The sequence below is a fragment of the Labrus bergylta genome, chromosome 3 (assembly GCF_963930695.1).
Source record: "Labrus bergylta chromosome 3, fLabBer1.1, whole genome shotgun sequence".
NCBI classification, from domain to species: Eukaryota; Metazoa; Chordata; class Actinopteri; order Labriformes; family Labridae; genus Labrus; species Labrus bergylta.
This window is the reverse complement of record NC_089197.1, coordinates 7314032-7341545: the sequence shown is the minus strand read 5'-3', so window position 1 is coordinate 7341545 and position 27514 is coordinate 7314032. Positions and strand designations below refer to the sequence as shown.

Below are 27514 nucleotides of genomic sequence, written 5' to 3'. Positions count from 1 at the left end.
TTTACTTTTCCTGCTGATACAAAAGACCCTGAAGCAGCAGAACTGAAGCCATTCTTCCCCTTTGTGGTGAAATATTTACAGCCCTCACTGCGTCTCTCCTCATGCGATGCAGATCGATGAGTAAAATGGCTGACGGGGCAGAAACTCAGCCCCCTCCGGAGCCTCAATGCATCGCTCTGATCAAACAATTAGTGAAAACATTTAACTGTGAGCACGCAGGCCGTCATCAGCATTGACCCTGATGGATTCTGCTAATGTGCTTTCTGTAGAGCTGTTTGTGACAGAGCTCGTTCTAACGTCTCACTGCTCATTATGGATTCTGGTCATTGATCGCGGTACACGACAGAGTCAAGGTAGATAATTGAGCAATGAGCCGGGCCAGGTTTGATTTCTCTGCGGTTAAATGAGACGTTAAAGCACCTCGAGCTGTGGGAAAGGAGCAGATGTGCTGAGCAGAGGGTTTGTAGTTAATTATCAAACTGTTATACACATAAAGTTTCCAACTAAATAAATGATCAGTTATTGTGTTAAATAAAATAATATCTCAAATTAGAAACAAAGTATTCTTGGTGTTAGGACTGTCACAAACGTTCACTAGTAAAAAAATAACAATATTGATACCTATTGTGTTACCATGGCAATGAATAAAAGTCCTAAACAACCACTATTGGGAACTTTCTTGTGGTCCCGGTCTTCATTGGACAAAACGGTTGTCAACGGTGCAATTTAGACAGCAAGAGGTTTTTTTTGTTGTTGTGATTTTTGACGGACTCCTTCCTCTTCTAAGAACTTTTTTTTTTAAGCACCTTTTTTGTTTTTAAAGCGTTGGCACGTTCAGATGTTATATCATTCATTAAAATAACAGAAAGAGTGTTTAAGATGGGTACTGCAGTCTGAATTCAAAACATTAGAGAGAGCTGTCCCCCCGTCCCCGTCCCCTCTTCCCTAGAGTCGATGTCCAAACAGGTTGTCATGAGACCAAGACTAGACCAAGACATTAAGGGATCAAGACCAAATCAAGACCAAGGTGGGGAAAGTCCTAGACATGACCAAGACCATAAATATCACTGAAAAATCATTATGTTTTGTGCAGTGTGTTACTCACTTCAGTAATCGGGGGATACAAATCAAACAACAAATGAATTGGAGTTATTTGTTGTTTTAGAAATAATTGTTTTCCTTCTAATCAAAGTAATAACGTGAAAAAATACCACCTATCAGTGGCGGTCTTGACCGTTGTTGTTTTTAAATCAGATACTCACCACTGACAGACTCGGTGTACTGTCCCTTTAAAAAAAAAAAGACAAAAAAAAAAAAAGACAAAACCATTAGCGCATGCGCACTCCGACCACCGTAAACTAAATGCGTCAACTTTGGATTCTTGTAGTTTTTCCCTTCAGTGTTTTTGTGTGTTTACAGGACATGGTGAGTGTCTTTTAACATGTTTTTATAGATTATTGATTCATCTCAAGTGTTTCAGGTCGGGAGACAAAGTCCGTGGAGTTAAAAGGAAGTTTCAAAAAAAAGGGAAGAGCAGGAAAAGCGCGATAAAGTAAAGAGACGTGAATGTTTTTAGTTAATATCGTGAAAAATGAACTGAGTCCGGTTTATTTGATAGTTTATCTGTGAAAACTTTAGATTTGACTGTGAGACGTCAGACTGACAACAAACCGACCATTATAAAGATGTAACAGATGAACGACACTTTCCGTTATATCCGCCTATTGTTCCACATTTCTCTTTTTCCTTTTGTGTGTGAGCAGCCCCCCTCTAAACTATACAGAGAGGAGCATAGATATTTAAATATTTAAAGGTCCTGATTTATTTAAAAAACGACTAAATTAAAAGTATTATCATTTTGTATTTAACTACGGAGCCCTAGAAGTCCCAAAAAGTAAAAAAAACAACAAAATTAAACTTGTTAGCACAAGTTAGATGATCACTTGTGCTTGTAACATCATATGTAGTTTAATTAAGTTGTAATATTCAATATTTTCAATATTCATTAGTGCACATAAGATTATTTTATTTTATTTAACCTGGAAAGAAACTCGTTGTGATTAAAAATCTCTTTTTCAAGTTTGTCCTGGACTAGACAGGCAGCATTAGAAATTAAAATACACAATAAAATAAATCTCAAATGTTTGTCAAGATCGAGAGAACATCTGCAGCCAGATGTGTCCGAAGTCCTTTAACATCCTCTTCAAATCTTCCAATCAGAGCAGCTCCTGAAGTTTCAGCTCTTCTCACTTAAACGCCTTTTAAAAATAACTTGTACACACAACGTCATTATCATCATCTAACTAGGGCTCACTACATGTTCTCTTGGCAAAAATAATGATATTGTATAGTATTATGATATAACTCACAAAGTGATGATAACTTGTATTCACAACATAGTTATGACTCTGAGGTTATGAAATATAAACACGAGTCTTTAAACAAACACACAGGCCGTTCCTTTAAGGCGGTCCAAGAGCTTTTAGATACATTGTTCAAAGGAGAAGTCTGTTCAGAAAAAGCCTTTCACTGTGTTTCCTGCGGCCTGTGTCTCAGAGCGAAGATGAATGAGGATGTGTTCGAGGTCCCCGAGAGGACCGAGTACCGCTACCTGGTGCAGGAGGAGGGCGAGGAGGACGCGGTGCAGTACGTGCGTCACAGACACTACATCAACCCTCTGCTGGTGCTCTCCAGACGCTGCATCGTCCTCATCTGTGTCGGCGTGCTCGCTCTGCTCTCGCTCGCCGCCTACCTGGGCTACGTGGCCCAGACGCTGCCGCCCGGCCTCGCACAGGTGACCACGGACTGCGGCGAGTTCAGAGGAAGACATGTGAGTTTGAAAAAAGGTTACAAAGTGCTTTACAAAACATAAAAACAAAAAACTTTAAAGTCCCAAAAAACAAAAAGACAAAGAGAACCAAGTTAGACTCACTCATCTTCAGGCAGGCCGCTCCACAGCAGCAAAGGAACAGCTTTAAGTCTGATTGGACACACAGGTGCTGACAGGAAGTGACCAGAGGTGCAGACAGGAAGTGACCAGAGGCATAGAAGTTGTCACTCCAGGTGAACACAGGCCCTAATTAAACCTTTTGTTCAGCCATGGAGGTTCAGGCTTGTAAAAAACAACCAAATGTTGAAATCATCTAAACTCAACGTTCTTCCTCATTTTCACCCTGCTGTGCTTTCATTTCCCCCCAAAGACAGCAGAGGTTTAAATATTTAAGTGCATGTTTTACAGAAATAACAGCAAAATGGTCGTGCTTTTGAAATAACACGGGCTCAGATCTGAGCTTGGCTGCAGTCTGGAGGATGAAATCTTTACAGATTGACTTTAACATTCAGATCCTCCGATTACTGACTCTGGTTGTAGTTCTTTTCCCTCTGGAGTTTTTCTTTAAGGTTAATAATTATTAAAAAACATGTTTCACACATAAACACAACAACACAGCAGTAGTTTTAGAAAACTGGTTTTATTTCACTTGGGATTGAATCACTTTGCAGTCTTTGACACGAGTAGTTAAACCTTCCAATGTTTCCCTCGGTATGGAGCAGGAAAACTGAGGAGGTAACACATCCTTATCTACTTTATCAACAGATAATTACAACATTTTGATTTAACTGAAATGCCTAAATCAACGAGCAACAATATGAGAAATGATCTGCTGCTTATTTGTTGGAACTGTTTCAATCTTTCGCTGCAGAAAAATGGAGCGTTCTCCTTTAAGGGAATGCCCTACGCTTCCCCGCCTGTCGGTGACCTGCGTTGGGCCCCGCCGGCTGATCCGGTGTGCAGGAGCGGGGTGACGGACGCGGGCCGATTCCGCAGTGTGTGCGCTCAGTTGATTCCGATGTCGAGCGCGGGGAAGTTGACGGGCCAGGAGGACTGCCTCTTCATCAACGTGTGGACGCCTGCGCTGCAGCCGGACGCCAAGCTGCCTGTCATGGTGTGGATCCACGGAGGATCGCTGATGGGGCTCAGTGGAGGAGAGCCGTTATACTCGCCCACTGAGAAGCTCGCTGTGGACACGGGGATGGTTTACGTCAGCTTTAACTACAGACTCAACGCCTTCGGGTTCCTCGCTTTGGAGATCCTGAGAGAAGGTTCTCCGAAAAACACCTCAGGTCAGTCTGAGACACAAACTGAGAGGAAACACACACGTTTATTTCCAATAATTGTGCTGTCTGTGGCTGTCCTGAATGTTGGTGGTTTTAAGGCTCCCCCACACAGCCGTTTTGGACACCCCTCGGTTTGCCAGATATGAGAGCAGTCATCAGGTCAACAGGTGTTGCAGCGATGGAAGCGGGCAAGAGAAGTGGTTCAGATAGAAGTGATTGTACCCGACCTAAAAAGCCTCTGCATGTCTCTAATAAGTTCCACGAGCAGAAACGTGCTCAAACTAGGATCAATATTGGAGATGCTTTTGAAAAATGGAGAGAGGTTAGAACACAGAAAGGTTTACAGACCGATGCAGAGCTGGATAAACTCTGAAGCTTCAGTGACCAACACATGGTGACCTGCGTGAGCATCTACTTTAGAGAGGAGGGGGCGGGGGGGAGACAGCTCTCAATGTTTAGAATTTAGACTGCAGTACCCATTTTAAACACTAGGGGTCATAATTACATACTGCTCCTTTAATTTGTCAATTTGTCATTGGCGTTGAGACATGAAATGAAAACAAAGCTGTTGTGCAGACTTTGGAGGCTTTTAACGGCTTCTGTTGCAGCCTTAAAGAAGTTATAATGGGCACTGTGGCCATTTTCTACCAAACTATTTACCACTTAAGCAGACTGTTCAAATATTGATGTTGTTTGCTTTGTGCTTCCTCTCTGATTGATCGCAGAGAAGTCTTTACCTCTCCGTAAAGATGTGAATACTTAATGAATGTGATGCAATTCGGCGGAATGGAGCTGATGTCTGAGCTCCTCTGTGTCAATGTTTGTATCTCTCACACTAAAATGAGTGTGTTGTGATGCAGGCTGTGTAATTCCTGTTACATAATAATGAAAACGCCTCCCTGTGACCTTCCATGTGACCTGTTAAATCAGAGAGTTTGCATGATGACATTATGGCGTGATTGCACAGGACACGTGAGGCCTCTTCCCGCTCCCAGAGACGCATTTCTTATTCTGAACCCGCCTGATTTCCACGGCCCACTTCCTCGCTCCCTCGGCTTGACAAGAGTTAAATTTAGTTCAAGCTGCCAGGAGCTGGTTTGGTTTCTTACGGAGGAAATGGGACACGACAGAAACAAGGTCATGTAGAAGCGGGTTCTTGTTGATAATCGACGCCTCTGCTCCGCTTGTTTTCAACAGGGAACTACGGCTTCATGGACCAGATCGCCGCCCTGAAGTGGGTCCAGAGGAACGTCCATGTGTTCGGAGGAGATCCGGGGAGGGTCACCATAGTTGGACAGAGCTCAGGTATGAATTGTATCCACTCCTAAACTCACCTGCTGCGCTGTCATTGGCTGGAGGAAACATCCCGAGTCAACCAGAACAAAGCAGAACAGTAAAATCCAGTCAGAGGACAGAGTCTCTGCAGACACAGTCACCACCACAACATGTACGGAGCAGCTTAGACATCTGCTATTCAAAGAAAAAGAGAAAGTGTGGTTAAATGTTTCACCCGCTCTGATTCGGCTGCAGGCGGCACTTCAGTGAAGGTCCTGATGTTGTCACCGCTGGCAAAGGGTCTTTTCCACGCTGCGGTGGACATGAGCGGTTCTTACGTCACCAACGCGACGCTGGAACAAGCCGAGTCAGACAACCTGGTGTTTCTGAGGAAGACGGGCTGCAGAGACCGGACCTGCCTCAGACGTCTGTCTGTCAGAAAGATGCTGCAGGTACCAAACATTTTCTTCTTCCAAATTTCTCTTGAAAATCTCTTGAAATTCTTTTTGGCTTCTTATAGTGTTTGTCCTAACCTTAACCGTTGCCCTAATTTCTCTTAAATTGCTCTCACGTTTCACTCAACCTTATTTCAAGGTTTCTAGTTCAAGTTTATTCCAACTTTCTTTAAAGGAGCAATATGTAACTCTGACACCTAATGTTTAAAATGGGTACTTGTAGTCCAAATAATAAACATTGTAGAGACCTGTCTGGCTAACCGAGGGGCGTCCAAAACGGCCGTGTGGGTGTGCCTTAAAACCGCCTACTTTCTCTGGTCCAAACAAATCCAGAGCATTCAGGAGCAGAATCTAAAGTTAGAAGGAGGACATACTGACTGCTGCATTGTTGTCAGAGAGGCCAGCACTTCAACACAGCATGTTTCCTTAATGTCTGATCAGATAGTAAGATCACTTTATCATCTCACTCTCTACATACAAGATAAACGGAGGAGGGGACCGGGGGAGACAGCTCTCTCTAATGTTTTGAATTTGGACGGCAGTACTTTAAACACTAGGTGTCAGAGTTACATATTGCTCCTTTAAGATTCTTTCAAGGTTCTCGTTTATCTTAACTTCTTCTTCAGTTTTTCTCCAGGTCTTACTGTGTTTTCTTTAAAGGTTTCTCAAGTTTCTCTGAATTTTCCTCAAGATTCTTCTCAAGTCTCTTTTTTCCTCTCCAACTTTCTCTTAAGTTTGTGGTATATTAAATTTCTGAAGTTTGTCTCTCAGATTTCTTCTGCTTTTCTAAAGATCCTCTCACAGTGCTCTCACCACGGCGTGAGTTTAGGAGTCGTTCTGAGCCAGAGGATCATTTCTGTGCAGTTTAAAGAAATCCAATAACACAAACTATCCAGTGCAGTCGTTATTCTCTTTAATGTCCCCGTTAATATTTGAGGCATTCCTAAAAAATGTGACTCGCGGCTCAACTTTCCGACAAAGTGAGACATTTAAATACTTTTGTTTTAATTGCTTTCCCCCCTCTTTGGATCATAATGTCACACTCAGGTGCTGAAGCTCCTGAATGTGTCTCATTTTAACGTTTTAATGTGACGCTTCATGAAGGAAATGACACTCTCGACTTCACAGAAAGATTTTCAGGCTGATATCTGCAGCTGTAACTCCACACCTTCACTTGGAGAGCCCTTTTCGATTGATGAAATAAAAAATCCTCTGCAGAGTCAAATTCAACACGTCTCCCCAGGAGCTCCGGATGAACCATGAATAATGTATTTAAAGGTTGTTAAAATCTGAACTTTTATAAGTGCAGCAGTCATCGTAAAGTATCCGACTGCTGTTTTTATTTTTAAATGTCACTTAACATTTCTGCAGCTGTCACTCAGGACGACGCCCACAGTTTGTCTGAATATCTTATTCAGCATCGCCCTGTTTTTATCAACCTTATTTTGCACAATTTTTGTTGATTACTGGGCTGATTTTTTTTTCCTATCTGCTCCATAAAAATGAGCCAAGAGGAAGTTCATGAAACTGTGATAGTTCATTTTCGGGTTATGTCTTTTGCCTCTTCAATATGAAGTGGATGTTCGTAAATACTTTAAAGGCAGGGTTTGGTAATTTCCTCCAGATCCACTTTTTAAGATTTTGGTTGAAATTGTCTTTAGGTCCTGACAGAAATTAATAACTCATGTTCTCTGAAAAAGGAACAATCATCTGTAGCAGCTGTAAGTTTGTAAAAACTTCAACAAATGTCTGCCACGAGGTACCAATCTGATGAACCAATCAGGCGCCTCCCTGTCTCCCTGCTCGCTCTCTACCTCTTGCGTGCTCTAGCTCACACTCAAAGCGCGTCACAGATGTCGGAGTTTATACTGAGAGTTTACTGACCGCTGAATGAGACATGAGACGACGTAGTTTCTACACAATGCAAGAGATGAGCTGAGGTCGGCTTCTGGAGCAACGGCACTCGTGCATGTAAGTGAGGGGGCGGGGCTTTAGAGGGAGCACAGGGGGGAGGGGGTGGGTGCAGACGGAGCACTGAGGGAATGCTACTTTTAAAATCATGCTTGTTTTAGAAAATGACCAACCCGAGAGAGAGAAATTTAGGAAATACAAATACTAATTTTTTTTTAGATTTCAAATTAAAGGAGATCTATTCTGCTGATCCAGATTTAAATAAATACATTTAATGTCACGATGTTGGATATCCGCTCTAAACCTCTCTGAAGTTTTTTTAAATTTAAGATACTCATTTGTTGACGTAATCCCTGGAGACTTAGTTTGAACCTGATGTCAGATTCTGTCGACATATCAGAGCGAAGCATGGAGCAAAGTTGTAGGACACGCCCACCAGGAAGCTCTCTCTCAAATTTCCCTGCGACTGCAAACAGAGCTGGCCAATCAGAGGAGAGTGGGCACATGGGGAGGGCGGGGCCTTAAAGAGACAGCAGCTGAATTGAAGCGTTTCTGGCAGAGGCTGAAATGTGGGATTTTACTGACGCCAGTATCACACAAATATGGAGGTTTTTGAGCTACAAATCTCACAACGAGTGAACATCCTCAACAGGTGTCCCATAGTGACATCACTAATGGTGAAAGAGGGGATAATAGATCTCCTTTAAAGTTGACGTATACAGCTCTGTATTTTCTTTTACACTTAATCTGAGTTATTGAACTTGGTTGTTTGTTTTCTGTGGATCTTTGTGATTTAATCCAAAATCCTTCAAACCATGAGAACAATTAAAAAGAGTAGAAAACATGCAGGGTGTAAAAGACGCTCCGTCACGCTGCTGACTCTCTTTTTATCTCGTCTTTATAAAATAAAACATAAAAAGTTTCTTTTAAAGGCTGTTCTCTCGCCGACAGCAACGAAACCGTCTAGACAAAACACATCATCTGTAACGAGTCATCAACAGACGAGAACAAAGACGATAAAGATTCATCTTTATATTTACTCACTGTCTGTATTTTGATTTTTATTCATTTATTGAAATTTTTCTGCTCCCTCGTTCCCCCCCGCCCCCCTCCATCCTCTTGATTATTGATTTAACACACACTAACACACACACACGCACACACACATACTAACTGACACACACACACACACATACTAACTCACACACACACACACACACACACACACACACACACACACACACATACTAACTCACACACACACACACGCACACACACATACTAACTCACACACACACACACACACACACACACACACACACACTAACGCACACACACACACACACACACACACACACACACACATACTAACTCTCACACACACACACACACACACACACATACTAACTCTCACACACACACACTAACTCACACACACACACACACACACACACACACACACACACACACACTAACTCACACACGCACACACACACACACACACACACACACACACTAACTCACACACACACACACACACACACACACACACACACACACACATTATCAGATTAGAGTATTTTTGGTTAACTTATTTGTCTTTCGTTATTTTGATGATTTTTGCAGATGAAGAGAAGAATGTGCGACTTTTTGATCCAGTAGATGTCGCTCTTGAGCGCCAGAATAAAACCAAAACAAACACCTCCAACCCCCCCTCCTCCACACTGAAGCCTCCACTCTCCTCCAGAGACACACCTCCAACCCCCCCCCCCCCCCTACCGTTTTCACCATTTAGTCAAGTGCAAGCAGCGGACATAATTGTCCTCTGCTCAAGCTACAATCTCCTGTGTCCTGCATTGTTGTGTTAGCATGCTAATGTTAGCGCTCTTTAGTTAGCTCGTAGCTTCACATTGCATGTAAACTGACACAGAATGAGCGTGATCTAAAAACTCTTACTAACATCCAAATAATCAGTGAGTATGTTCTTCTTCTTCTCTCTAGTTCTTGACTAAAACAGCTTTTAAACACAAGGGGAGGAGCCGGCCGTCCTGTCCATGTAAACACGGCTCTGACAACAACACAGCCAGCGGGACTCGAGCTTCTCCCTCATTGTAGACAGTCATGACTCAGAGACACATTCACACAGGAGAGACTGGATTTATGGTTTATTTATGTGGAACATGTAGCACATTCTGTTTTGTTTTTTTTGAGTGTTATCTAATTCAGCCTTTTCCAAACGTTAAGGATGCTACTGCCTAATTTGACTCTTAACATAAATGCTATTTGGCCTTCCTAAACCTTTGATAACACATCTCTAACATTTGAGTCTAAAAATAAGAGTTTCTCTCCAGGCCATCCCGTGGGATGAGTACCCGTTCTGGGCCGCAGACGGGTTTGATGACCTCCCCGTCAGAGGAAGCTCTGTCGGCGCCGTCTCTGTGGTGGACGGATACGTACTGGAGGCTCCTTCTTTTGAGGTTTGGGAGAATAAAGGAGTTTACAGCGACGTTCCCTTTCTGATCGGGACGATGGAGCAGGAGACAGACTTCAGGTGAGAGCTCAACTGTTCAGGTGAAACACAGTCAGCTGCTCCTGTCAGACTGTACTCAGGGTTCTGTGTTTCCTTCTGCAGCCCTCCGGCTCTAAACATCTCCACGTGGACCTGGGGGGACTACGAGTGGTTTGTGACAGGTAAAAGCTGCTGAGGGAACATAAGGAGTGTGGGGGAGGTTCAGAGCTGGATAATGGCACTAAAGACAAGAAGAATCTTTAAAAGCATTTCATGTTTTTATCTCTCAATTGTCAAGGACGTCATCCCAGAGTATAAAACAAAAATAATCATCCAACAGTTGTGCTCTTTAGGTAAAATGAGTAGGATAGAGGATAGATTTGGAAATCAGGGAGAGAGAGAGAGAGTGTGGAATGAACCTGGGCCGCCCGCTTTGAGGACTACAGCCTCCATACATGGGGTGCGCGTACTAACCCCAAGCATCTTGATATTTCACGAGATCTCTTTATAGGGATCATTTCTTTAACGTCTTCAGACACTTAGATTATTAATCTGTGCCAAACAGTGATTCAGGCCCCGTGTCCACCTAGCATTTTTTTTTCTGAGCATACATTTTCCAAACGTTTGATGTTCCCCGTAGTTTTGCCTCCCACTGATCGTGTCTTGTACCCTCATCCTCCTCGCTCCGTGTCTGATCAGGAAATAAACGATCTCAGATATTAAACATGCAGTAAAAAGTGTCTGTGGTCATAGAGACAGAGACGGACGTGCAACGCTCCATACCCAGAGAAAAACGCTAGGTGGACACGGGGCCTTAAACGAGCACTTTTTGTTCAGGTAATTTAATCAGACTCGAGGATTAGATCGCGGCCATTACAGCCTGTTTCCCTACTGTTGCTTTAAGTGATCTACTGGAGCAATTCAGAAACTTTTTGTTTTTTGTTTTTAGTGACCTCTAAACATAATGTGAAGGTTTGCTATCCCTGTATTTTAAAGTCACACTTCTCTGCTGCACACAGAGAGACTTAAAACCTTCTCTGAGGGTCTCGCCAAAGACGCGTTGGCGCTGTACCCGAGCTCCACCTTCTGCCCCACCACAGACCGCTGTCCGGAGAGGGCCTACACCACCATGGCGTCCGACATCAGGACCACCTGTCCTAACAACCACCTGGCCTTGAGGGCTGCAGGTAAACACCAGGAACACTCCTTCATATCTGCTGCTCGTCTCCTTAAATAGAAAGTAAAGTAAAGAACTCGTGTTGTAAAATGTTGCACAGCTAAAAGTTCTTCGCTGCCTCCATGCGGTGCATCCTCGTATCAGAGCACCAGAGTTGGTTACGAGTTTTTTTCTCCCAACAGAAAGTCTCTGGGCCGTCTCCTCCGTGCGTTTGCTCTGCAGTTTATTTGTGCTTCATGTTGGTTTTGTGCCTGTGGGGCTTGTTACGCTCACTCAGCGGTGAAGCTCTGAGTGAACTGACATTTAGCTGCAGAGAGAGGAAACTGCAGGGCATCCTGGGTGATTTTTACTTCATGCTTCATTGGCTTTTTTTTTTTTTTTTTTCACGCCGGCAGTTTTTTATTCTGTTGCAGAAAAACGGCCAATCGGGGATGATGATGCATGAATGACGAATATCATTACCAGGAAAAAAATATCCAAATGTTCTGTTTACTGAATAATAAATAACGCTTCTCAAACAGCATGACTCAGACGTTCAGTGAATTCAGCAAAGCTGCAGAAAAGGCTGCTGATGTTTTGTGTTCCTCTTTGAAAACAGCAGCGTTGTCCACGCTCACTGAGAAATGTTCCAAACTCAGTTAAGATCTCAGTTTGTTTTTTTTTGCAGCGGCCCTCGACAGCCCCGTGTATCGATACGTGGTGACCTACACGCCGTCAGGACCCGCCAACACGTCCGGCAACCTGCTGAAGTTCCCCAGCCGCTTCTCCTTCCACTGTCTGGACATCATGGCGTTCTTCGGAGGGCTGGAGGTCGCCTTGGGGAAACCGCTCTCTGACGGAGACAAAAGATTCCAGGACCTGATCACACGCCACCTCGTCAACTTCGCCAAAACAGGTGAGGACGCCTCCGGTCTCGCGGTGTGTGTTAGCGATAGTGTCACTCACTGTTTGTGACGGGCTTTTTGGAGCTTGGTTTGGCTTTTTAACCACCGCCATGTTGGTGATCTGGAAACAAAGGTGACCCTGTTTGAGGGTTGGGTGAGGGCGTTGTAAGACCCCGTGTACACCTTTCAGAAAAGCGCTGACTGAGCGCTCTGACGCCATCGGATGAAGCGTTTGTGCAACAGTCTTTTGAAAATGGCCGCTGTATGACCGACAGCGCTCCGTTACTTTTCACTGCATGTTTTCTTCTCAGCGCTTCATGCAAACACGCCCAGGGCGCACAGTCAGCGCTTCTCTGGCGAGGTGGTCACGCTGCCTTGTGCATCATTATTTGTCGTCTGTGTTATTTTAAAATGTCTAAGTGTGGAGCAGGCTCGTTAAATATGTTAATGTTTGTGACATCTGATCTAGTTTTACAACCAGAGCCGTCGCCCCCTGCTGGCCATCAGAAAGAATGCAGGTTTTAGACACCGCAGCCTTTTCCCCATTTTTGAAAACTTAGCGGCTGCGTCCACTTTTAACAAGTCTGTGGCTGCGACTTATGAGCGATGACGCCTCTTCTCTGTCTTCCAGGTAAGATGGCGGACGAGTGGCCGGAGTACCCGGCCACTGCCCTCCTGACGGACAGCCTGTCGGTGGTGCACAACTACTCTGATGCTCGGTGTCGGCTGTGGAAGGAGAACGGTCTGTACGCCTACGCCTGGATAAACTGACCACAGCCTTTATGTGAACACTTTGATCCACGTTAGGGTTATCATGATACCACTTTGATATGATACTCATAAAAATCAAACTATATCAACACCTGCTTTTGATACCACGGCAACCAAAACAGAAGTCCTAGAGGCACAAAATAAAGGAGCCCAGACCAAGTCATTACAGACTGAGCTACTGTTTTTAAAAAGTTTAAAACCATCAATCATTTAAATACTCGAGTTGGTTTCATTTTGAAACACATGGTGTCGAAAGAGTTTCCAAGCATCCAACATTTTGAGAAGCTTATTTTATATTCATCACGCTTTAAATCACCGCTTTGTCACTCCCAGCTCGAGCCGAGGGGACGGACTGTGGCTTACAAAACACATCAGAGGGGAGCGTAGGATTTCATCATAGCTTTATTTTTATGTTGCAGGACTTCATGGACTTGAATGTTTTTTAACAGTATTATTAAGTCTTCAAATGTTGCCAAAAAGATATAAGTGAACCTCACTGCTTACACTTATGCAGAAACATAAACCATCAGTGTGTGTGTGTGTGTGTGTGTGTTTGGTTTCCCTACAGAGGTGTGAGGTCTTCTGTGAGTTAAGGTGTACTGTCCCTTTAAGGAGCTGGAGGTTTCTGGCTCCAACAGCGCAGAAGTGACTGAACCTCAAACTGGGAATTAGTTCAGACTGCAGGATGTTGAAGGGCGACATGTAGAGCCAAGTGTTCGACTGAGCAATCAAGAGTAGAAGAAACTGTGGCGTGAAGAGTGACGAATGGTAACTGAAGTGGGATTGAGCGACAAAGACGGGGGGGGGGCAAATCCATTTACTGTAAGTTCTTGATGAATGAACAAAAGATCCCTGCACAGAGAGAGAGAGCGCGTAGTGAAAGCAAGATGTTTTATTAACCAGAAATGTTCAACACTCTCCGCTCTGCTGCAGACTTTGTTTAAAAACTCTCATGTAGTGTCAGCATGCTGGATGCTCAGACTAAACGTGGGCGGAGTTTCAGATCGGGAAGTAAACTTATGTTGGAGTAATCCCAGGGTGAGTCTGCAGAGGGCGCTAGACGACTTGTTCTGCACATCAGGCAGTATAAGAATTTCCCCAGACGGCTTCTCTTCTCCCAGCACTGGAGAGCAGCCGTCTAACTGGCAGCCCTGCAGCGTTCGGCCATGTCTTATAGAATCCATTCTATAAGAACAGGTTTGCTTTTCCACGGGCAAGGGGGGCAAAAGAGCAATGTCATGACATCACCACAAAGGTCACTGAATACATTTCCCAGCAGCACTTGAAGTTGGAGTTGCAGACCTGCGTTCATTATGGCGACAAAATTTGGTTTTGATGATGATGGACCTTTAAAAACAAACGTATCGGATGATTTCTAAACGTCAGTGTAAGCTCTTTAGCAATATAAGGGGAAAAGTCTTTTTGGGCTGATAACATCATGTGACGCTGCAATACCGGGTTTGGCCACTATGTAAAACAGGCTTCTACTGTCGGTGCACTTCCTGGGGGGCTTGGGGGACCTCCAGAGAGCCAATCAGAGGAAAGTGTACAGGTGGGGAGGGGGCGGGGCTTAAAGAGACAGCGTTTGAAACTAACTGTTTCAGGCAGAGGATGAAATGAGGGACTTTACAAAGTATCAGATAAACGAGCAGGTTTTCACTCCTTCCTGATTCACAAACGTTCGGTGCCAAAAAGACGTCGACGGAGATTTTAAATTCAGGGAAATGATGAAGTGACGTTTAAAAAAAAAAGAGTCATCACAGCAGGATGATGACGTTTGTGTTTGTGTTTGTGACGTAAACCTGTGAAGTCTGCTCTTTGCACTCACGCTCGACACTTTTGCACTTTCCTGTGAACACTTTTGATTTCTCGTATATTTCATCGTTTGATATGTTTTTTTTTTTTTACATTTTTATTCTCGCTGTGTTGAAGCTTTTTGTTGAACGATTTCGCCAAACTTTGTCACGCTCAGTTTTGCCGTGTTCATGTTGTTGACTGTAACCTCACTGTAAGCTTGATTTTTATTTCTGTATCGTTAGCCAACAGCGATTCTTTTCTGACGCATCCTGCTCGATTTGATTACTTTTTATACGCCCAATAAATCAAAACCACTTGATGATGATGTGTGTTTCATTTTGATTCTAATTAAAGTAAATTTTTCTTTTCTTTACAGGAAAACTTTAGGATTTACTTTAATGCAAAAAAAACATTTTTCTTAACAGTTTTTTCAAAAAGTAATCCTATCTACATGTATATGGCTATGTGAGGACTGTCAGCATTAAAGCGTAATGAAGGTCCCAAATTAACTCGTTCATCTTTATTTACCCTCGAAACAACACCGAGGTTTCCCACATTTCCAACGGCGTCGAGATGACAAGCACAGTAAAACAAGCAAAAACAACGACACTTAAAATCAATTACAAAAACCACTGAGATCCTTTAAAAACAATTTGTTTTTCAGACACTTTTATCAAAAGTGATGAACATCAGAGAGTAAGAACAACACAAGAGAGGACGTAGAGAGGAGGAGACAACGTCAGGAAGTGAGAACAAACAGCTTGAAGTCTGATCAGACACTCAGGTACTGACAGGAAGTGAAATTAGCTGTTCAACAAAGGTAAATTAAAACACATTCATAAAGGATGTCGTTGAAGAGATAATGAAAACTTCAAAATATACACAGGAAATAGAAATAAATACAAATCTCTATAATAATATATTTAACAAACATCCACACAGGAGTGTTTTTGCTGCATGATGTAAGTATTTTAAGTCCCTCCTGCAGGTTTACTTCTGCAAGCTTTGTCGCCTCCCTGCAGTACCGTGTGTGTCCAGCAGATGGAGGCAGCAGCGTGTTTTGTGACGGGGAGGCAGCGCTCCTGTGTCTTTAAGGCCGGACCTCACGGCTCTCACTCGGCTTGTTTTTGGTGCCACGCTGCGGCGCCTGCTCAGTGCGCCTCCTTCGGATCCAGGACCAGGGTCTGCTCCGTGTCGTACGTCTGCTGCACGCTCTGTGTGTGTGTGTGTGTGTGTGTGTGTGTGAGTGAGAGTGTGCGTGTGTATGTGTGTGTATATGTGTGTGTCAGAGAGAGAGAGAGAGAGAGTGTATGCGCGCGCTGTCTGACGGTAACCTATGGATTGACGGCGGTAGGCTTTTGTTGTCATCCCGGTGGTTTTGTTCTGCTGGAGCTGCACTTTCACCGGAGAATGCCCAGAGGAACCGGAGCTGGGTTACTGCACGGATAGCGCAGAAATACCCCCGAGAAACAAGGTAATCACACTCCCTGTTTGTTCTCATGTTGGTGCTGCTTTTGTTTATTATTCTCGTTAGAATAAAAAAAAAAAAAAGGATCTCGCGTGAGGCTGCAGCTCGGAGCGCTGCGCGTCCCGACGGGAGGCTGAGCTGAGGGGTTTGTTTACCATCAGACCAAAAAAAAAGACGATTTGAGCTGTCATTGGGGGTCAGGGTCTCTGTGTGACGGGTCTGAACCGTCAGCAGACTGAAACAGCATCCCCATCAGTCGGAACAGTTATTCTCTACATGAGCCCACAGAGACAACAGCAGCTCTCAGGCCTGCTGCTGCTGCTGCTGCTGCTTGCTGCTGCTCCTGCTGCTCCTGCTGCTGCTGCTGCTCCTGCTGCTCCTGCTGCTGCTGCTGCTGCTGCTGCTGCTCCTCCTGCTGCTGCTGCTGCAAAGAAAACACACTGAAGTTGCTCCAACAGTATTTCTGTCGTCTAAAAATACATTTACAGCAGCAGTCCTGAGCCAAGAAAACACAAAGCTGCTGCTGCTTGCTGCTGCTGCTGCTTCCTCCTGCTGCTGCTACTGCTGCTGCTGCAAAGAAAACACACTGAAGTTGCTCCAACAGTATTTCTGACGTCTAAAAATACATTTACAGCAGCAGTCCTGAGCCAAGAAAACACAAAGCTGCTGGTGCTGCTCGGATATTTGCAAAAAAATAAGCTTACATTTGGCTGGAAAAATGTTCCTAAATGTTCTTAAAGCACCTCAAAAGGAAATCATCATCTTGTGTGCAGGGGGCATGTCACTCACTTCGTAACCGGGGGAAACAAATCAAAGCGTTTCTAAGGCTAACGTTAGCTACAGCTAGCAGGCAGCTGCTAGTTATCAGGAAATCTGTTTTCCTGCTTACTAGCGAGACAGAGAGTGCGGGACGACGTTCAGCAAAAGGCCGACGTTGGATTAGACCCTACGGCCGCGGCAACGAGGACTATAGCCTCTGTAAACGGGGCACATAACATAATTGAGGGAGAGAGGGGAAATGGTTAAAGTCCATTAAACTGAATCACAAACTGCTAATGGCTAGTTGTCGAGACATCGTGGTGCAGAATATGGAGGAGAATGGGGATGAAGAAGTACAGAGTAGGCTACTCTAAGTGCTGTGTTACTAAGGCTAACGTTAGCTGCAGCTAGCAGGCAGCTGCTAGTTAACATCTGTTTTTCTTTCTTTGTAGTATCAGTGCTTTTACCCTCACCCCTGAAGGGTTTGGACGATTTTCACATTTTAGATACACAAAGCAGTGACTATGGAGTTGATATTTTATTTGGTTTGTTGTTTGTTCTTCAGGCCAGATAACTAATGTGCATTTCAGTTACATCACCAGGATAATCGAATCTCGTTTTCCTGGAGTAACATCACTTTTATTAACTCCTGCTCGAGACAATTTAGCCCCACAAGAGTTACATCAATCAAACAACCTTGGTGCTGCTTCTAGCTGGGACAAAAAAGTGTCGACAAATGAGAACAATGGGTTTAATCAGAGCAAATAGAAGTATACTAGGTAGCAGACGCTAAATTTAATGTCCCCTTATTAAGACTCAGGACCGCTCGGTGGAATCAGGGCGTAAAAGAAGAGTCCTCTGAGTACCTTTACAAAGTCTTACCAAAGCTTAATCGACATAAAAAGGTGCAGTGTTTCCCCTAGGTTTACAGCGTTGGGGGGGTGGGGACAAGCCGACACGGCGACTTGAAGGAATCTTGGTGTTCATGTGTTACTTTTAATGACAGCTGTCCTTTTCTATTGGAAAGGTATCCTTAAATGACTTCTTTCCCTGATTTCCGACTCTATCCACTATCCTATCTCTACAATAAAGGCACAAAAAGCCCCCAAAGAAAATCTTTAAAAAAAGAAGGCCGTCCCCCCAATATAATGGTAGGGGAAACACTGAGGTCTATTTCTGTGTTATTATCATTCGACTTCCCTTAAAAAACAGCATTGAACAAAAAAATGTCAATGGTTGGATTTCACATCTGAGCTTGAACTACATCGGCAGAAAGTCCAGCTCCCACTTGTCCCCTATGCGATGTGGTCTGCTTCATGTATTTCTGACTCCACTCGAGGTTCAGTGATCTTTAGCTTCAGGCGTCCTCAGGACACCCTCTCCGTCGGTCAGGTACAGTCCAGTCGCCCTGCTCTCTCCCAGTTTGGGCCTCCACCCTTCTTACTGGGACTGCAGCCAGAGCCGCTCTGTGATTTAGAGCGCTGACCACATGCAGCCATATGCTCCAGATGACGGCTCATATTTCTGTAACCTCTCTGCTTGAGCGTCTGCAGCCGACCTCAAACGCTGAGATTTTTTACTTTTTTACAGTCATCTTGAAGTAATGATGCATCAAATCACAGATGACAGGTTTGAAGTTGAATGTAGCGTCTCAAAGATCAGTGTAAACATCTGAAACATCAGGATCCACGTGTGGGAGGTCTTCAGCGACACAGAGGTGCTCATGTTTATAGAAGGAACATTTTTACAACTGAGGCTGGCTGCACACTTGATGATTTTCAAATTGTACGGTGTGAGACCACAGACACGACGAGAGTTTCATCTTTTTAACTTCATTATCCTCCAACCTCTCTCCACTCCCGATCACACAAAGGAGTTTTCTGCAAGCTGAGGCCAAAGTTGTCCTTTGCTCGAGCTGCATTGTTGTGTTAGCATGCTAAAGTTAGCGCTCTTTTAGTTAGCTTGTAGCTTCACATTGCATGTAAACTGACACAGAATGAGCGTGATCTAAAAACTCTTACTAACATCCAAATAATCAGTGAGTATGTTCTTCTTCTTCTCTCTAGTTCTTGACTAAAACAGCTTTTAAACACAAGGGGAGGAGCCGGCCGTCCCGTCCATGTAAACACGGCTCTGACAACAACACAGCCAGCAGGACTCGAGCTTCTCCCTCATTGTAGACAGTCAGGACTCAGAGACACATTTACACAGGAGAGACTGGATTTATGATTTATTTATGTGGAACATGTGGCATTCTTTTAAAATGTTGGTACCCTAAATGAAAATGTTCACGTCATCAGGAGCAGACTGAACGCCGGTGTTGAATCCACCACTGTCCTCGTTTTCCTTTAACTGTGTCACTGGCCGTCTGTACCACTCTCGACCTCCATCCTCCACCTTACTGAATTATTCAAACTGGTTAACCCACATTCAGACTCACAGTCTGGGACGCAGTCCTCTTCACTCAGTGAGCCGTCCCAGATGAGAGGTTATAACAGTGAGAGAAACGTGTGGAACCTTTGCTTATGTTTTGCCAGTTTTTCAAGGCTAAAGAGCTTTCACATTTACATAAAACTCCTCAAAATGACAGGAGTAGTGACTTTATGGGTGAGCTATAAGAGTGAACACAAATGGACGACTGTATCACCTTGAAGCGGGTGGAAAGGGGAAAGCTTTCTGGCGTTTGTCGCCTCTTTGATTTACTAACTGGACCAAGTTTCCAAACCAGCCAGTGTGTGGTTTTCTGATCAGACTGTAGGGGGGCTGTGATGTCTGATTTAATGGCTGTTCAGAAGAAGCTTCTTAGCTTTAATAAATAAAGTTAATTGAGTGTGAAGCGAAGCCACAGCTGCAAACGCCAGATGCTTTTTTTTATGGAGCTAAAACACCAACAAAGGCAGCATGTTTGTCTTTATGGGACCACACTGCTGTACGTTCATGCTTTTGGTGACAGACAGGAAATGAGAAGTAAAACGATAACTTGTGTTTGATGCTCAGAGCTCATAGAGTCCCTCTTTGTTCCCTCTTTGGGAACAAACAGACTTTCATTGCATAATCCCGCTTTGGATTGGAGATATTCCTAATCCTGACGGTTTGTGTGTTGTGTTGCGTGTCCAGATTACCACCCGGGTGCTCTCTGGTGTAGAGCCGTACTGAGAATTAAGATGAAGCAGGATAAATACCCTCGCTCGCAGCTTTGTTTGGGGAGGATTTAGCAGCAACCCTGCAGCTCGGCTGAGTGATGTTTTAACAGACAAAAAAGTGGCTCAGATGGATGATATTACATCACCACATGTAATGTATGACCCGTGTTTTACACAAGTTCCTGCTTTTAGCTGATAGAAATCTGTAAATTGTGGGACATGGTCATCTGTGGAATAACAAGGCAAGTCACTGGAGGTCATAACTCAGAGCTAACTCGTCTGTTTTCCAGTCACAGAAACTTTGTGAAGCAGATTTCATGTAGGAGCTCAGTGGGTGGTGTTAGGTACAGTCATATGAACTGTGGGCGGGTAATTGTTCCCATCAGGCTGCACAAGACTTGGATTGTCACAACACCCGATTTATAAACACTTATGAGTCTAGTAGAGCCCGACCATTTGATCATGCCTATAAACTCCTCTATTTCAGCCCTGCTCAGAACAGGCGGTTTCTGTGTCTGTACCTTTAAATATGTAAATGAGCTGTGTCTGACCACGCCCCCTCTCTGGAAGGGCTTGGGTGTCTCGGCCTTTCTCGCTCCATGTCCTATTGTTTACAGTGAGAAGGCAGACTCAGAGGGCAGAACAAACACCTAGCTGCGGGAGTTTCACCCACCTGGGGGAGGGGTTACTGCCCTTTGTGATGTCATTGGGGGGTTTGTAGACAGACTAGAGACACATGTTAGTATTAGAAGAACATGGTGAATGTGTGACCTTTAAACTTTATATCTTATACATACCTGAGTAAACATGTCTTTGGTGATGAAACTCATCCAACTGTTGAAGACGTGTTTTTATCTGTGATGACATCAAAAGTCGCCAATATCCATTCAGCTTTTGATGTCTTTTTCTGACTCATCATCTTCTGTTGTTGTTGTTGTTGTCGTCCAGCTGATTTTGTCTTGATTCCTTTCTTCTTCTGCAGATATTGACATGAAGAAAGACATAGAGACTCTTATAGCAGAGGAACGCGCTGATATCATCTTGAAGTATGCCATGGTGAGTTAGTCTTCAACTTAGCACACATCACATCCTCGATTATATTCATACCAGAACACTGTTTCACACATGTTCGTCTAAAACACACTCCTAACACTACTTTAAGGTCCTGCGGGCTGAGGATGATTTGAGGTATCAGTGCAGAAAGTGTGTCTACATGTTCTCCTGTGTTGTGTGTGTGTGTTCAGCGTGTAGGATGAAGAGTTCACACATGGTCGATTTTGTGGAGAAAGAATCCAACAGACACTCTGAGGAGGTGTGAATACAAATGTTGCTGTGCAGTGCTTTCATTGGATGTGTGGAGTACAGTACACTCTGAGTGTGTGTGTGTGTGTGTGTGTGTGTGTGTGTGTGTGTGTGGGGGGGGGGGGGGGGGTGGGTGTGCTGCCAAAGTGCATTAATAACAACATGTTGTGTAATAATACTTTTTCATGCCTGTGGTTTGAGCTGATGGAGAATGATTACCAGCGATGTTAAAAACACTGAAACTAACATTTAAACCAGGCGTGTAAATGTTCCAGTAACAACGTGTAGCTGCATGACGCATGTACGACTGTTTGTTTGTGGTTTCGGTGGTTTTGTCCACTCGCCCATTGGTTGCCATCCTTGGATCCGGGCCCCCCTAGGGACGCTGACAAAGATCTCAGAGAGGCTGGGAAACTTTTTAGGGCTTTCAACAACCGTCTTGAAAATTTAAGCTGATGCTGAAGTGTAAAATCCTGCAGTTCCTCGAGTGTCCACTAGAGGCTGAGCTGCAGAAGCACAGGAAGTCACATACACACCCATTCTAAAAAGTCTGTTTTTACAGCAGAGATTAACATGTTTACAGCCTGGTTCAAAAAAACAAATAGGTGTGATTAGCTCATGTCTGGATGGACACACACTGTACGGGGGGGGGGTTGTTTTGATGACTCATCAGTTTTGATTTGATGAAGGATAAGAGTTATTCACAATAAGGCGTGTAGCTGACATGATTGACAGGCGGGCGCGGTGTAACGGTTTGTCAGGAGTCTTAAAACCCGCCTCAGCTCCAGCTCTCAGCCTGTCGTTAGGTTGGCTGAAAGTTAGACTGAGACAGCATTTCCAGTGTGGAGACCACCATCGACGGGACTCCAGCGCCCCCTGCAGGAACAGACGGCTGACGTCCACTCAGGCTTCAAACATTCATATTTACAGTTTATGGTGTTGACAGACGATGAGGTGGGGTAGTTACTCCGAGTGACCCCGAAATACATACAAATAGAGTACTTTTTTTTTTTTTGGATTGAAATCATTGTCATGTAAACGAGGCCTTATTCATTAAAAAAACTCGATTTGTGCGATGGCCTCCTAACGCTTCTCTTTACTCAGAACGAGAAGCGTCTGATGAACGTGCGTCTGCAAAGTTGAACGAGGGGGGAATGGAGACAAGTTGTGTTCAGAGGTTGAATTCAGCTCAGCAGCTCGGGGGAAAGAGAGGAGGGAGTAGATGTGAGGGGTGAGGGGGGTGTTGCTCTGTGTAGCCATAGCAACAGCTGTGACACGCTGTGCAACGATTTGACTTGACACTGACCTCCGGGGGCTGGCGTCAGTCCCGGTCATCGTGTCGTCTGTGTCGGGACGCTGCTGGTTTCCGGCCACATGTGCAGAGAGGAGCAGCAGGCCGGGAACAAAGCTCAGCTGTTCATCCCTCAGCGCTGACATCCCGCCTCAAGATACAAACTCAGTTATGTGTTTTATGCAGGTTTTCTCTTGCCAGACTCGTCCAGCCCTCGGTCTTTTCACTCTGTGTATCACTCCGTCTAAACCAAGAGTTCTGAATACAGTCATTTCTAAATTCCACCAGATACATGTTCGTCTGTCTCAGCTTCGGCAATCATTATTTCTTTGTCATTGAAAGTCTGTGTCTGAGTGAAAGTTGAATGAAACCAGACGGTTCATTGTAGTTGAATTATTACTTAATGTCAGAACATGACAAACGCTACATGGAGAGGAACAGTTCAGCATCATGCTGAGGGTCCACTGAGGGTAACACTCGTTTGTGTTGTTTGGTCATCATCTAATGGGTCATATTGTTTCATCTACAAAACGTCATAATACTTACCTACAGTCGAAACTCAAAAATCAGATGTGCTGCACTTTACTTCTTAGCGCACAAACGCTCACAGATTTGTCTTGTTCTCTTTGACCGACAGTCTGAACCTCGTCTTTGTGGTTAAACCCGTTAAAAATATGTTCAGTTTCAGATTCTGATGCTTTCAAATCTTTAATTTAGTGATTAATACTCTGGATTCAGAAGTATGCTGTCAGCAGAGACACACATTTAAACTTGAAACGCTCTGATCTCCACTCTCTCTCTCTCTCTCTCTCTCTCTCTCTCTCTCTCTCTCTCTCTCTCTCTCTCTCTCTCTCTCTCTCTCTCTCTCTCTCTCTCTCTCTCTATATATATATATCTCTCCCTTCTCTCTCTTTCTCTCTCTCTCTCTTTCGCTCTCTCTCTATCTCACTCTCTGTCTCTCTCTCTCTCTCCCTTCTCTCTCTTTCTCTCTCTCTCTCCCCCTCTTTCTCTCTCTCTCTCTCTCTCTCTCTCTCTCTCTCTCTCTCTCTCTCTCTCTCTCTATATATATATATATATATATATATATATATATATATATATATATCTCTCCCTTCTCTCTCTTTCTCTCTCTCTCTCTTTCGCTCTCTCTCTATCTCACTCTCTGTCTCTCTCTCTCTCTCCCTTCTCTCTCTTTCTCTCTCTCTCTCTTTCGCTCTCTCTATCTCTCTCTCTCTCCCCCTCTCTCTCTCCCCCTCTCTCTCTCCCCCCTCTTTCTCTCTCTCTCTCCCTCTCTCTCTCTCTGTCGTGCTCTCTCTCCCTCTCCCTCTCTCTCTCTCTCTCTGTCTCTCCCTCTCTCTCTCTCTCTCTCTCTCTCTTCCCTCTCTCTCTCTCTCTCTGTCGTGCTCTCTCTCTCCCTCTCCCTCTCCCTCAGTCAGGAAGTATTTTTAGCCCTCTCACTTTCATGACGCTGACATCACTTCAGCGCCTCGGGGGCTCAGAGTGCAGACTCAACCCCAAAGAAGCCGTTCAGTTTCTGTGAGCACACGCTGACCCTCTCTCTCCTCTGAGTGAGAGCAGCCGGCCGATTGGCTGCCTTCCAGACACGCAGCCAACCACAGAGCGGCGTGTTGTTTTTCAGAGCGGAGTGAGAAGCCTCTCCGGTTTGGCTGTCGGAGGATTAGCTCCCTCTCTGTTATGTCAACACTGGGACCAGATCGAAGCCTAAATGGATTTTTTCCCGTGATAAAAAATATGATTCCAGATTCTGAACGTGCATTTGTATCGGACAGTTTTCATGATACAGTTTGACTTATTGAAGATTCAGAGCAAACTGCTGCTGCTGTATTTAAAGGTCCAATCAGTGAGATGTGTAGTGAGTGAGATGATAAAGTGAGCTTACTATCTGATCAGACATTAAGGAAACATGCTATGTTGAAGTGCTTCTCTGACAACAATGCAGCAGCCAGTATGTCCTCCTTCTAACTTTAGATTCTGCTCCTGAACGCTCTGGATTTGTTTGGACCAGAGAAGGTAGGCGGTTTTAAGGCACCCCCACATGGCCGTTTTGGACGCCCCTCGGTTTGCCAGATATGAGAGCAGTTATCAGGTCAACAGGTGTTGCAGCGATGGAAGCGGGCAAGAGAAGTGGTTCAGATAGAAGTGATTGTACCCGACCTAAAAAGCCTCTGCATGTTTCTAATAAGCTCCACGAGCAGAAACGTGCTCAAACTAGGATCAATATTGGAGATGCTTTTGAAAAAATGGCATTAATGGAGAGATGTCAGAGTGAGGGGGCTGCTACACGGTGAGCAAGCCAGAGCTGTTGGGGGTTTGGTGCCTTGCCTAGGACTTCTATTTTTGTTGCTTGTTTCTGAAACAGGTCGCATTGTCGTTTAATTTTTACTCGTCGTGTATCAAAGTTTAAAATTCTGGTACCATGACAACCCTTTCAGCAAGCAGATACACCGGTAATAACTCACATGTTCACACAGACTCAGACACTGATCGTTCCCTTAAAGGAGCAGTATGTCACTCTGTAACCTAGTGTTTAAAATGGGTACTGCAGTCCAAATTCAAAACATTGTACATTAAAGACGCATTAAACAAAACACTCGTCTTCTTTCCATCGTTGGTCGATGACCCTTCTTTTGTAAAGAAGTACAACCTGGATTGCATCATCTTCCCAGGACTTCACACAGCGGTGGAACTAAGGGCCACAGGAACCTTTTTAGGGCTTTTTTTATCACTCACACGAGGCCAAGTTGTCCCGTACCGTGCTCAAGCATAGTTATCCCCCCTCCCCCATTTCCCCGCTGGCCTGCACTCACACTGCTCCAGGACTAACCGGGCCTGAGCACGGTTACCTTAAGGTTGTACAATAGGCTTTACGTGGTCATGAAGCGTCCTTAGTTAACCAGACAGGCGGATCAGAGCACTCACATGAGTCAAACAAACTGGACTTTAGGGGTGAAGCGTGCTGAGGTACGGTACAGATTTCCTTGTGTGAGTGCGAAGTTCCTTAAAGAGAAAATCTTTAGTTTAGGGGACTGTGTATGGAAAAGGGGCTTCAGTTAATTTGTGTGTTTTCTTGTGTGTTTGTGTGTGTGCAGGGCAGGCAGGGCGGGGTGGAGGTCGACCCCTGGGAGGATGCCGACTTCAGTATCTACAAAGTCATCGACCGCTTCGGCTTCATGCTGTAAGTCCGGTCTTTGATTTTGTCATCGCACACATGTGACGGCAGCTTTTTAACCTGATGGTTTGCTTCTTATATTCATTTTTTTATTTTTTACAGCGAGGAGGAGCTGCCGGCGCCGACAGCACACGAGGAAAAGGTAAAAAAAAAAAAAAAAAAAAAAAAAAAAAAAAGGAACGCAGTGCAGTGGACGGACACAGACGAAGCAGGCCGTCGTGTGTTTGTGTTCTGACGCGCTCTCGTGTGTTCACAGAGGAAGCAGCTGGAGATAGAGAGAGCGGAGAAGTGGCTGAAGATGGTGAAGAAGTGGGATAAATACAGGAGCAGTGACAGAGTGAGTAACGGCCGACGCACCCCTGACCTCAACCAAAAAAACACGCTGTACTATTTAAATTTAAAATGACATCACGGCTGAAGAGTTCAGTTCTCAACTGCTGAGGAAAGGGCTGTGAAGAGGTCACACAGGGAATCACCACGACCGTCAGCGTGGAGTCCAGAAACGTTTTCCTCTCTAAAACAGTGAATTCCTGCTCGCTCGCTCATACAGGAAAAACTCTGGACCGGAGCTCAATGTAATCCCTGAAACATGAGTCAGAACAGAAGTGAAAACATCTGAGCAGCTAAACGTACAAACATGTGATCTTAGTTCTGCATTTAAAGTGTTTTAAAACGATATCTTTTGTCATGCTAAAGCGATGCACATCAGCTGAGTGTAATGTGAAAAAGTCGGATGTGGTGTCAGACCCACAGAGAACTTTTACATTGGCAGCTTTTGAGCCCGTTTTAGCTCCTAGATTCAGTTTTTAGGTCAGACTCTTTTTCAGCTAAACAGCTGCCTGGAGAGATTCTGTTGAATCCACTTCACAGTAACCAGGAAGCAGCTTCAGAGGAAGATATTTGTTTCATATCTGCTCATATTGAGAGCACCTTTAATCCCAGTCATGACCCTTAACCTTCAAACTAAATGGGGCTCAATGCATCTTTCCCTGTAGAGTTTTCAGCTAACGGTTGTTAGCTTGTGCTAATGTTGGTGTTATCTGAGTTTATAAAAGAAGCATTTCCAAGTTCCTGCTGCTTCTAGAAGTTTAATAAAACACCTCCAACAGTACAGAAAACGCTGACTTCACGCTGAGCAGGTTTTGGATCCACGTCTGACGGACACTATGAGGAAACCTGTGAGGCTGCATGTTCACTGTTAATGTCCAAAACCGTTTGGTTCCTGTGAATGTGGTCGTGGGCGATCTGTAGGCGGTCAAACTTTCCGGTGACTCATGCAGCTTTCTAAAAACCCCTCTTGCTCTTCTATTCACCCCGTGTTTATGTCTTCTTCTGCTCTCAGATGGTCAAACGGGTTTATAAGGGCATTCCCCTGCAGCTCCGAGGCCGGGCCTGGGCGCTGATGCTGGACGTGGAGGCGGCCAAGAAAGAGAACGAGGGCAAATACGAGGTGTGGGAGAGTAACA

General features: G+C 44.5%; 2 protein-coding genes across 2 annotated transcripts in view; both read left to right on the top strand.

Annotated features, from left to right (window-relative positions):
* The first annotated feature begins 1328 nt into the window (after nt 1-1328).
* Nucleotides 1329-15214, top strand: si:ch211-71n6.4 (para-nitrobenzyl esterase). Its single transcript, XM_020651034.3, has 10 exons — nt 1329-1425; nt 2557-2830; nt 3702-4122; nt 5314-5421; nt 5647-5843; nt 10109-10308; nt 10390-10448; nt 11286-11453; nt 12111-12338; nt 12959-15214. Exons 2-10 carry the CDS (start codon nt 2564-2566, stop codon nt 13096-13098), a joined length of 1788 nt encoding a protein of 595 aa, XP_020506690.2. The 5' UTR covers nt 1329-1425; nt 2557-2563; the 3' UTR covers nt 13099-15214.
* Nucleotides 15215-15907: 693 nt separating this feature from the next.
* The window catches only part of LOC109996746 (USP6 N-terminal-like protein), a 22675-nt gene continuing 11068 nt past the window's right edge, over nt 15908-27514 (top strand). Inside the window, exons 1-6 of the mRNA XM_020651022.3 lie at nt 15908-16369; nt 21248-21321; nt 25969-26054; nt 26151-26190; nt 26305-26385; nt 27391-27498. Of these exons, the coding sequence (XP_020506678.2) occupies nt 21256-21321; nt 25969-26054; nt 26151-26190; nt 26305-26385; nt 27391-27498 (381 nt within the window). The 5' untranslated portion in view covers nt 15908-16369; nt 21248-21255. The remainder of the gene's footprint in view (nt 16370-21247; nt 21322-25968; nt 26055-26150; nt 26191-26304; nt 26386-27390; nt 27499-27514) is intronic.

Bases quoted from the DNA above. Each gene is read 5' to 3' on its own strand.
- si:ch211-71n6.4 (XM_020651034.3), top strand. From the start codon at position 2,564: ATGAATGAGGATGTGTTCGAGGTCCCCGAGAGGACCGAGTACCGCTAC. The intron at 10,309-10,389 runs GTGAGAGCTCAA...TTCCTTCTGCAG, and splicing joins GAGCAGGAGACAGACTTCAG to CCCTCCGGCTCTAAACATCT. The intron at 10,449-11,285 runs GTAAAAGCTGCT...TGCTGCACACAG, and splicing joins CTACGAGTGGTTTGTGACAG to AGAGACTTAAAACCTTCTCT.